This window comes from Peromyscus leucopus, chromosome 6 (assembly GCF_004664715.2).
Source record: "Peromyscus leucopus breed LL Stock chromosome 6, UCI_PerLeu_2.1, whole genome shotgun sequence".
NCBI classification, from domain to species: domain Eukaryota; kingdom Metazoa; phylum Chordata; class Mammalia; order Rodentia; family Cricetidae; genus Peromyscus; species Peromyscus leucopus.
The window spans coordinates 87,988,412-88,000,653 of record NC_051068.1 but is presented as its reverse complement, the minus strand read 5'-3'; the positions used below and the strand labels follow the sequence as shown (position 1 = coordinate 88,000,653).

The window sequence follows — 12,242 nt, the reverse complement described above, 5'->3', positions numbered from 1 at the left end:
TTCCATGCAGCATACGAAGACTTGTTTTTCACAGTAACAACAACAACAAAAATACTATATTTTCTATTAATTTCAGTTTATGAGTTTGGGGGATTTTAGTAGCGACAAATGAATGAGCCTTGTTATGATATAACTAGAAATTGCCATCATGTCATAGCCAACCCATGCAGACAGATGAACTTGTGACTTAACCAAGTTGTACACATGTAATTAGAAGGGGGTTTGAGGCTAACTCGACATTCTTTTGCATCTGTTACAACTGAGCTCTCACCCTAGGATACCAGACTGTTTTAAGGGTTCAGTGACAAGTTTACACTTGCAATGTATGGCTTGTAAGTAATTGCTCTGCGCATTTCAAGGAGAAAATAAATGTTGAATGCATTTTAATTGTACACACTGGATCCTTAGAAATTAAAATCACCTAAAAGTCACATTTTACCTTTTCCCCTTTAGATCCCTTGAGACCTCTGACACCATCTGCACCCTATGGAACAAAATTAAAAAAAAAAAAAATTAAAGGACTATGACACTTCATCTGGAAATGAAATGATGTGCAAATAATTTAGCATTTACCTTTACTCCTCGGGGGCCGGGATAGCCAATAGGCCCCTGGGGACCAGGAGGACCCTGGAAAAGATCCATTGTGATGTAAATTATGGTACATTAACAATATTACTTATTCACATACTGCAAGTAACGGTTTAAGGAAGCAGTAGGTAAAAGTTAAATATTTACATAAATAATGTACAGATATTCAGTAATTCTTATCATAGTTCATCATAATTTATTCTATATGCACTAAATATGTAGCATGCAGATCTACCACTGTGAGAATAATTTATAAAAAAAAAAAAGATGATATAGTCTATTTCCTAAATTAAAGTTAGCTATCCTAGGTGTACTTGCTGGTTATACAAAACACTTATAATTGACAGGACCTAATAATTGACAGGACGTTATAACTGACAGGACCTTATAACAGACTGACAGGATCTTACAACTGACAGGACCTTATAACTGACATGACCTTATAATTGACAGGACTTTATAACAGACTGACAGGACCTTATAACTGACTGATCTTCAGGCAGCCATTTTGTACCTACCAAGGCCCCCTTTTCTCCAGACTGGCCTTCTTTTCCAGGGTGACCCTATATGGAGCAAACATACACACTGGTGAAGATGAGATATTAAATGTAACTGTCAATCTTGTGAAATTCTTCCTCATTTTTTTTAAAAAACCTGAGATCATATACTTTATAGTTTAAATATTATTGAAAAATTATATGAGTTTCGTGGCTCATTGGAAATATTGGAAACTGGTAGTTAGAGAAAAACATAAGGTTTTATTTGATGGGTATGTGCTCGAGTAAATATGGAATATTTATATTTTGGATTTATTAGCTATTAGTAATTCAGTCTCAAAGTCTTACTCACAGCAGGTTACATCTGATTTATATTCTGTATGGAAATAAAAGGATAACGTGTATATGCATCCTCAAAGGCAGCAAGAACATGTGATGACAATATACAGAAAGTTCAAAGACACTCATCAGATTATTATGTAATTGAGATTCCATAAATAAAAATATAATTATATCACAAATGGATTCTATAGCTGCACTTAGAAATAGCACAAGAAATTTTGTATCTTGCTTGTCACAAATTTAAATAAGAAGTTTGAACAGGCAATATCAATAATAATTTTAAAATGAAAGTGGACATTATATGTGTGTGAGAGGTATTTCTATATTTTTATATAACAGAACTATCTCTACTTCTAGAGGATGAGGAACCCTCCTAGAAGCCTGAAGAATATTCATGGATATCATCTGAAGACAGTGATGAATGCTGTGCACCTTGACGGGGCCTCTCTGCTGTCTAGGTTTATGTCAACTTACACAAGCTAGACAGACTCCTTTGGGAAGAGGACACATCAACTAAGAAAATGGCCCAAGCATACTGGCCTAAAAGCAATCCTGTGGGACATTTTCTTGATTGGTGACTGGGAGAGCCCAGCCCATTGTGTGGTGCCAAGTCTGGACATGTGGTCCTGAGTGCTGTAAGAAAGCTGACTGAGCCAGCCAATAAGAGTAAGACATACTCAGTACTCCTCTGCATTATTTCCTCCCTATGTTCCTGACCTACTTGAGTTCTTGTCCTGACTTCCCTCTGTGATGTCACCTGGAAGTAAATAAACCCTTTCCTCCCCAGGTTACTTTTGGTCATGTTTTGTCACAGCAATAAAATCCTAAGATCGACAGACTGAAAGGTGAGTTACAATGTGGATAAGCTCATCTAGAACTTGAGCTAATTCACTGCATTTAGAATCATTTAGAATCATTAGAAAACATTTAGAAGTGTTTCTTAAACACTACAGTCACTGAAAATAAAAACAGGTTGAAATAGAGAAGAATACATGGAATTAGGATGGAGGGATTTGGGCTAGTTCTGGTGTGCAGTGTGTGGATGACTTTTTCTAGAGGCTACTGTGATTTTATTGAAGAATTCTCAACAAAAGTCACAAAAGAAATGACATTGCATAGTAAAGAAACTAAGGCTTAATTACTGAATCAATTCACTCTTATTACTACCTATATGCAATCATTTCTAAGAATCATGTTAAACTTATTTTTCAAGACTGCTTATAGGAATGTCAATGAGAAGAGAGATAGCATTGACTTACGGGAGGCCCATCAGCACCGGGAAGTCCAGCAAGCCCTGGCTTTCCTTGTGGTCCCTAGTTAACAAGAGGAGAGAATTTGATTTAAAAGGCAGGGAATTATGAAAGGCTCTTCATTGTGGATATCATTATAGTACTAATAACAAAATGAACTTGGGAGAGTGGATTCTATATGTACAGACAAGCAGAAAGTGTTCTAAACACTTGATAATGGAAAACATACTACATAAAAACAAATGAAAACTGAACTTAACAGATGCCAAAAGATATGAAATATGTTACGTTTAGTCAGCTTAGCTGTTCTAAATTTTTACTTATTAAAGTTGACACATTAGTCATTATATGATACAATAAGCTGGTGTCAACAGGACAAAACTGCAAATAGTAAAGTTGAGAAATGTATTCATTCCCAACACTGATTAATAAGTAAAGCTTAGGACACTCCCATTGACAACACTGTATTAATAGTGTTAATAGGACCCAGAGGTGCCACCATAACCCCTATTGAATACTTTGGTAAATAGCAGACCAAATGCACAATTGTGGCCCCGTAGGAATAAAATAGAGATGAAAAATTCTGATGCTGTCCTCTTGATAGCAGAGGAAACAACTTATTACCAGGGTGTTGATAGTGATGCAAACAAATGCATTGTGCTGCTAGTTTTACAAGGGCATTACAAACATAACCATATATACTATATGACTCTTGATCATGGTGATGAATGACTGTAACAATTACCATGTTTACTATACTACATATTTTTATTATTTTAGAGTCCCACTCTTCTACTTACTAAAGAATAAGTTTGCTATAAAACATTGTTCTCATTTTTTCAGCCCATACAAATCCTGCTTATATCTCTTGATTCTGACAAGAGGCTGCATCAGGTCACTGACCTACGTCAAGTAGATTTGCACATGTGCTGGCTGTGCTGTTCACATCATGATGGAGCTGGCTGCCTAATGATGTTTCTTAGACTGGACTATTGTCAATAGACATGGATACAGTTTGGAGTTCTAGTGATGGACGATCAGATTCTTAAACTGTTCTAGTAAATGTAAGTTCCTGTGTCAGTTATTAGGACCTGAAGACATGTACACCTATGTTGATGTAAGAGATGTATAAATTAATAAGCATCTAGCGAAAAACTAAAATGCAACTTCTCAGCATGTCACTTTAGTTCTTTGCTCACGGAGTCATTCTAATTCCATGTCATCCCATCATTGCTACGTTTAGAACACTGTAAAGACAAATACTGCAAGTATACCCTTTCTGGGGAGAAAACTAGGAATTCTAATGGGACTATTAAGTATATCAAGCCCAAGAGAGTTCATTTCACTAGCCAGGGTGTGAAAATAGCTGATAGATGAGAGGAATGTCATCAGCGTGTCTCAGTCTCCAACACAGTTTACAGTATTTCTGTTATTAGAGGGTTTTTAGCATAAGTATTGAACCATGTGGACCAATACTTGCAAAGCTTTACAAGAAAACACCAATTAAATCATGTGGACCAAAAAGCAGGAAAATCACCTTTTGAAGAATGGTTTTTATACCCTAAATTACTTGTATCCTTTCAGAAAGGCTTAAAATTTCAATACCTTCCACCAATCTGCCATCCTACAACATTCCACAGCTATTACCATAAAATACTAAATATTTAATTGAAATGTTTTGTCTGTCACAAATTATTGTTTATTTTCAAAACACCAGTCTTGTTTCTTCAAAAACAAACCCAATACATCAACATAGAATAAGTCCATTCATTATTATTTCCAGCACAGGTGCCAGTGGCTCAGTGAGCAATGTTGCATGAACCCTTGCCACTGAAATATATTTGAGCAAAAACAAGAAATATTAAAACTCTGGCAAAATAACATGATTTTTTAATGAAATTGAATTTCATCCATCTCCTTTTGAATGGAGATTTCATGACAACAGAATGTTTTATCTGCATTTTTAACTCCCTGTGCTTTCCCTGGTGAGGTGGGAATAAAGATGAATGAATGTCATATGGTTCATATTTTAATAAAAGTTAAAATTTATGAAGTGCTTCTGTGCAGTATGTTAAGCAATTTATATGCATTATCCACTTTGTCTCAGTGAGTCCTGGGAAATATCAACATCTGTTATTATATGACAGAGCCCTAGTCTGTATGCATCTAGATACACATTCAAGTCTTCAAAGTCACTGTCTTTAACAGACATTTACTTTGTGTCTTGGTATTTCTCACTGAGCTCATAGAAACACATCATTTGTTTTCTGTAAATCAATTAACATGTGAGTAATATGAACTCTGAACTCACATATTAAATCACAGGAAATGTTCTACTTGTCAAAAATGTCAGAATAAATAACAGAGGTAGTTTATCACTGCAAACCACTAGTAACCTTTATTGGAAATAGAATAAAACATAAGCTATAATAACTTTATTTGAAAGTTCTTAGAGATGAAAACATCTAATGCCAATATGATCATATCTGAATGTTAAATTACACATGAAATAGTTATTATTCACCAATTTTAAAGTACCAAGTGTTTTAGATGGATAAGAGAAGATAAGTAAATAAAATATTTACTACCTGATATAGACAAAATATTAAGTACATACTATATATTTAATCTTTATATAGCTGTCTTTTTGAGCTTCTTATTTTTGCTGGGACAAGACGGTCTTGGAATTTACAGGGTGGATATGCTCAGAACAAAGAAAATACTGGAGTGCAATGTGAGAACGGTTGCAATGAGCCAAACCATGTATTTTACTTTTGGCTCAGCAACAGGAATTTAAATACACCCATTTTCCCATTCTCTTAACAATCCAAGGAATACATAATTAAGTTCTGTTGGATGTGTAAAGGGAAAATGTTTCAAATGTAATTTATAATGAACGTGGAATGTTTATGAAGTGCTAGATAAAAGATAAGAATGATCAAGGTTAAAAGTCACTGATCTAACTAAAGACCCAAGGAGAGTGCCACTCAATGATATACTACTTGCCTACATAAATGGCTTAAGATATTCTTTGAGACATATATCATATTGTATTTTACATTATCTCCACTATACTGCACCATATATCCATCCACAAGTGGACAGGAAATACTACTTAAGGAATCTATAAAGGAAACCAGGGGAAGTCATCCTTTTAAACGCCATTTATTCTTGCTGTGGTCCAGACCTGAGCTACTAACAATAATAGTATTTGTCATTTACACAAGAGAAATGGACCAATGGAAAGCTCCAATTTCCCTTTAAGCAGCTCGTGAAGCAAGTTTTGTTGAAAGCAAACCTAATTACAGTTGAAAATATCTATATATTTTACAGACAGGAGAGATGCTCAGTGGTAAGAGCACTGGTTGTTCTTCCAGAGGTCCTGATTTCAATCCTGAGCACCTACTTGGCAGCTCACAACCATCTGTAACTCCAGTTCCAGGCCTATTGATGGTCTCCACAGGCACTGCACACATGAAGTGCACAGACGTTCAGGAAAGTAAAAGATTCATAACATAAAATAATAAAATTTTAAATATATTTTATTAAAAAAAACTTTGGAAGTAAATCAAAACATCACATACCATAATTAACCAGACATGAAGATTATTTTAACTGCTTTTCTATTTTTAATTTTATCATGGATGTTTTGTTTTTGGTGATAGATGATGTACATAAAATAAATTGGATACTGAAAATGTAAAATGTAATGTGATGGTCCACAGCTTCCATTCTGGATGCCTAATTCTCAAAGTATAGAAGGTCAGAGTTTATGGGCTTTGAGTCAAATGACAGATTTTAAATAATTAGAAAGTAAAGATAAAGCAAAATAAAGAGAAAGCACTCACCATCTCAGCTTCTGAAAACATCATTTTTTGGTAATGTTACAATAAGGTACAATCTAAATAATAATCCAACACTTTTTTCTCACTTACATCTTAAAGGTGTTTAAGTGAATTCTATCCAAATTTTATGTAGTGGTTCTACTTCAGGTTACTATATTACTTTGATAAAGCCATGTACAGAGATATCCAGAAGAGCAGGTCTAACACCTGCTGATGGTTGCAGGTACCAGTGATTATGAAAATAATATATCAACTTACTTTTTCACCAGGAGGGCCAATAGGGCCTTGTGGACCAGGAAGACCCTAGTATAAAAGAATTTCATTCATGTCAGGAATCATTTCATAATGACACATCTTCACAATAGATGATAAAATCTAAGGCACATGAACTGATTTACAAACCTTACACACACACACACACACACACACACACACACACACACACACACACACACACCTTCTTGCACAGCAAGAGAGTTTTGGAGCCCTGTGAGGAGTTTTACACAAGTTCCTTTTTGCAAAGAGCTTGTGATGTGAACCCCTCCAGAACCTTCTGTGATGTGGATTTTCACTATGGTATCCTGTGAAGGCTCTATAAGTCCTTTTTGGTTTTTCTTGAACATGTTAAAAGAGGAAATATTCTCTACATTCACAGCTTAAACATACTTGGTGCTACACAAAACATTCTGACACTATGACTTTTACTTCAAAAAGTACCATCTCAACCCATTATCTCCTAGGAAAAACAGTGGATTAGAGTTACCTGAGGTCCTGGATTCCCTTGCTGACCTGGAGGTCCAGGCTCCCCTTGAGGGCCCTGTATAGGAAGAAATAAAGTACTTAGTAAAGTTTTTGTATTATATGGGTTTTTTTTAATTCTAATTATTGAAAATTATCCCCAAATCAGTTTTCACTCAAGAAGTTTAGAAAATATATTTAGCAACAAAATATCTATTGACATGATTTCATAGTTCTTAACTACATACCATGTTTCCTTTTGGTCCTTGGGGGCCATCTATACCTGCCATACCCTTCAATGAAGAACAAAAATGGTTTAAAAGTTTAGACATTCAGCATAGGCCCCAGGCTCCAAAAAGTCAGGTCTGGCTCCACTGCCTGGGGGCCTCCCAAACAGTTCAAGCTAATCAACTGTCTCACTTATCCAGAGGGCCCGGTCCAGTTCCATGAGGGCCCCTCTGCCATTGGTTCACAGTTCATGCATTTCCACTAGTTTCGCTTTGCTCAGCCTTGGTGTAGGGAGGAGGGGACTGGACCGGCCTTGGTTGAGTCTGCCAGGCTGGGCTGACTCCCCAGGGGAGACCTTGCCTTGGAGGAGGTGATAGTGGGAGGTGTATTGGGGGGAAGAGGCTGGGCATGGGAGGAGGGAGGATGGGGGAATCCATGGCTGATATGTGAAATTAAGTTAATTATAAAATCAAAATACTATAATTTTTTAATTTAGACATTCAAATGGAAAACATAAAGAATATCCAGTAGCCTGTGGTTATTTATGATTCTTGTAAAAATAAACAGAAATGGGATATAGGATTTAACAAAAATTAAGGAAGGTCTGTTTTCTCCCATCCATGTCTATCCTGAAGATAATTTAACATCATTTTCCACTGTGTGCTAGGGATTAAGCATGAAAACTGTAAGACCTACTGAAACAGAAGGAAAGAGCAAGTACAGAGAGAGGGATCAGTTACCCTGATGGGCAGCATCCATAGAACTTACAATCTAGAAGGACAGTTAACTAGATTCTGTGATAAGCACTATACAAATGTCCTGTGGGAAATTTGGCAACAAGTTTTCTTCTACAAAACCCAGACTACTCCCAGGAATACATACAGGCTGTCCAGGAGGTCCTGGAGACCCCCGCGGTCCCAGCAAGCCTCGTGGACCCTAGAAGGAATAAAAGGAAAACAGAAAGCTTGCATAAGAAATGCCCTCAAAATGGGCCTCTTTCACTGAAAATTTTAATATAAAATATGAATTAAAATATTTATTCGTTTTCTATCAGTACACTGCACATAAATGTTCCAAGTACCATCATTTGTGATGTGAATATTGAATGTTTATTCAGACACAAAACGCAAAGTAGATGACAGTGGTTAGTACAGACACTTTCTTAGATCCAAAACATTCCCAGATGCATCACTAGTAATGTTTTTTTAAAATACAATAGATTAATGCTCTTAATAAGATACATTTATGTCATTTTCTAATTTGATTGGCACATTGAATTTTGTTGTAATGATCACACAGATTGAATAAACAGAAAAACCCAGAGTCTCATTTATTTTCATTTATATAAATTCCATTCTGGGAGAGCATTCATTTCCAAGCAAACAGCTAAGTATCTCTCTTTGCAGATTATAGAGCCATTTTCTAGATAGAGGGGTTCTAAACTATTAACATTTACATTCACATTATCTCTTTCTCTCCTTCTGCTCAATGTTCTTTTCCAGCTCTAGGAAAGTCAGTGTAATAATAACTCTACCTACTCACTTGTGTGGTGATATTTTATTTGTGCTTTAATAAAGTTTGTCTGGAGATCAGAGGAAATAACAAGCCATTTTAAGTAAACACAGAAGTCAGGCAGTGGTAGCACACGCCCTTAATCTGATCACTTAGCAGACAAAGTCTCTGTGTATTCAAGGTCATACTAGGGAACAGAGCCAAGTGTGGTGAGACAAGTCTTTAAATCCCAGTACCAACCATTTAGACCTGGAGGTCTGTACAGTCAAACAGTGACAAGGAAGTGAGGTAGATGGGCTAAGAGCCAATGAGAAGGCAGAACATCAAGGCAATAAAGGCGCGGGTAAGACAGGAAGTAGCTCGCATTTGGAAGCTGTAGAGCTAGAGAGGTAAGGTTGGCTGGTGGCTCTCACTATTTCTCTGATCTCTCTAAGGCTTTCACCCCTATATTTGGCTCTGTGTTTTACATTTAATAAGACCATTTAGGCCGGGCGGTGGTGGCGCACGCCTTTAATCCCAGCACTCGGGAGGCAGAGCCAGGCAGATCTTTGTGAGTTCGAGGCCAGCCTGGTCTACAGAGCGAGATCCAGGAAAGGCGCAAAGCTACACAGAGAAACGCTGTCTCAAAAAACCAAAAAAAAAAAAAAAAAATAAGACCATTTAGAAATCCGTCTACACATTTCACTCTAGTTGATCTGGCCAGCTTTATAATGGCAAAAGCAGGCCGAAGTTAGGGGAAGTTTTCAAGTCTGTTTTGTTTTGTTTTTTCCTGTCTGGCTTTGCGTTCATCTCCCCAGCTGAGCTTCCTTATTATCAACATTCACTGGAGAAAAGTCATATAATGTTTATGCCTTGTATGTGACATCTCAGCATCTTTCTTCTGACAATGTTAACAGTCACACAAAAAAAAAATGAATTCTGAAGTTACTGGTAATATTTGAAGATAAATTTTTTATCTGTAATTAAAAACTAAATAATCAGATTTGTGAACCAGAAGATGTTAATTTCCACATTTCCTTTTCCCAAGTTAGGAAGTTTTTCTTTACAACAAAAGGACAGCTGTATTATACACGTACCTTTTTAATATGAAAATTACTTGGCTAATTTGTGTAAAAAACAATATGTACTCAGGTTAGCATTGCCCAAATAAGTAATACCAACCACTATTCCTCAAAGAAGAGACTGTTATTTAAAAATAAAGAAAATAATTGCTTACAGCTTCACCTGGAAGACCCCTGGGCCCAATCTCTCCATCTTCTCCCTGTTGTTCACAAAGCAGAGGGAGCACTATTAGAGAGGTATCATTTCAGAAGGCCTTCGTCATTTGTGTTTTAATTGTAAACAGATCTAGAAGGAGTAAAATCTTAGTATACCCTCATTCCATCATCTCCAGGAAGGCCAGGAGGACCTTGTGGGCCTCTCTCCCCCTAAGGAGTAAACATAAACAGGATAAATGTAGAAGAAGATGATTGTCTATGAGAGTATATTATCATCAACACAAGCAGGTAAAACAGGATGCTTGCCCAGGAAAAATTACGTTGCCTTTGCCTTTCTTAGAATAGTGTCCAGATAGGTAAAATTTTAAATTCTAACCAGATTTATAAATTAATATGCTAGAAAAATGCTTCCTCGAGTTTTAATAAAAGTCGTTTAAAGAAAACATGGGTAAAATATTTTCAGACAGTTATTGAAGCAAATCATTAAGAAAACTATTTTGTTTAATGATTGTCTTAAGAATGGGTGCATTTGGTTGTTAAAAATTTTTTGTATTTTTGCAATACTTCCTATTAAATCAGCACAACTCAGGAAGACATAAAAGGTTTTTCAGTTTCTTTCACAAGACACAATTGTACTTCTTAGTACATGTTAGACATATGTCAGTTATTTTTTTAGGGGACTATAAGATTAAATTTTCTTTTTCATTCTCTAATTTACCTAAATACAGTCCTAGGTTTGTTCTTCATTCTGGTAAAGAAACATACAAATAACCAATCTTATTTAAAAAAAAATGTGTCCCTAATTTCCCACTTTAAAAAAAAAAGAACCTACTGAGTTGTTACTATTCAGCACATTGATTTCTTTAGCCTTACAATTCAGGAGCTCTTGCTTTGAAGTGTGCATCACAACAGTGTTGCCAGGATGCCTACAGGCTTCCTCATTTGAGTTATGTCCACAGATAAAATGTAAAGAATGTGGCAATGCTCAAGAAAAAAAAATTCTCCACCTGTTCTGTAAATGTGATCTTTATCACATCTGTGAGCAGAGAGATTCTGCTTCTATTTGTTTGCACATAAGGAATATTTGAATATACTGCAAATAGTGAAAAACACCATATTGGTACCATGTAGAAAGTTGCATCTACATTTCCTCAATATTCATTAGATATAAAAATTGACCAAATGTCGTCACCAATATTTCCATTATTACTTCTCCTGATTTCCAAAAGGAGGCTAATTCTACCTAAGCTGCTAAGATTCCTATTACACCTGGGAAGAAAGGCAGTAAATGTTTCTTACCCTATGACCTTTGTCGCCCGGCAGACCTGGAAGTCCATCAAATCCTCTGTCTCCCTATAAAATTACAATCAGATTACCATCATATTCTCATTCTGGATCAGGAATCTAATTTAATGTCAAGATCACTTCATATCAAGAAATTTTATATTAAAATGTGATACTGTTGAGGTTAAAGTGGCATACGCGATCTGAATACAGAGTTATAAAGTTCTGACCTTAGACCCAGGTTCTCCTGGCATCCCTCGTCCTCCATCTGCACCTGGACGGCCCTGAAAATGCCCAAAATAAGGTTAAGCAAAGGGAGTCTACTAACACTAAGTACAATGACTAACCCATGGCTGAAGTTACAACTCAAAATACACAAGAAAAAATGCCATACCCTCTTTCCAGGTTTTCCCGTTGGACCAGGTGGACCTTGGACACCTCGAGGGCCCTATAGGAAAACATTTACATCACATTGCAGAAATCTTGATCAGTAAAGTCAAAAGGGATGGTTTTAGAAACAGGTATACTTTGTGTTCTTCTGTAATTATTTCAACATAAGGAAATCCTTTCAGTGTAAAAATTCTGACAAAGCAGAAGTCAGAAAAGCAATTTTCTTAAGTGGCTTTTCATATTAAAAAAAAAACTATGTAACTACACTGCACGATGTTTTATGTGGATGTAAATACATTCAAACAAAAGAAATGTAATGATATACTTTTAAACCTTTATGATCAATTACTC

The 12,242-nt window shown here is 36.0% G+C and overlaps 1 protein-coding gene across 8 annotated transcripts in view; it reads right to left on the bottom strand.

The window, feature by feature from the left end:
- The window catches only part of Col11a1 (collagen type XI alpha 1 chain), a 195,790-nt gene that overhangs the window by 99,583 nt on the left and 83,965 nt on the right, over positions 1-12,242 (bottom strand). For all 8 annotated transcript variants that reach the window (XM_037207025.1, XM_037207028.1, XM_028895363.2 and 5 more), the window contains 13 exons: positions 11,896-11,949; positions 11,732-11,785; positions 11,517-11,570; positions 10,374-10,427; positions 10,217-10,261; positions 8,371-8,424; positions 7,509-7,553; positions 7,286-7,339; positions 6,781-6,825; positions 2,687-2,740; positions 1,107-1,151; positions 574-627; positions 440-484 (listed from right to left, as the gene is read on the bottom strand). In XM_037207025.1, coding sequence (XP_037062920.1) covers positions 440-484; positions 574-627; positions 1,107-1,151; positions 2,687-2,740; positions 6,781-6,825; positions 7,286-7,339; positions 7,509-7,553; positions 8,371-8,424; positions 10,217-10,261; positions 10,374-10,427; positions 11,517-11,570; positions 11,732-11,785; positions 11,896-11,949 — 657 coding nt within the window. The remainder of the gene's footprint in view (positions 1-439; positions 485-573; positions 628-1,106; positions 1,152-2,686; positions 2,741-6,780; positions 6,826-7,285; positions 7,340-7,508; positions 7,554-8,370; positions 8,425-10,216; positions 10,262-10,373; positions 10,428-11,516; positions 11,571-11,731; positions 11,786-11,895; positions 11,950-12,242) is intronic.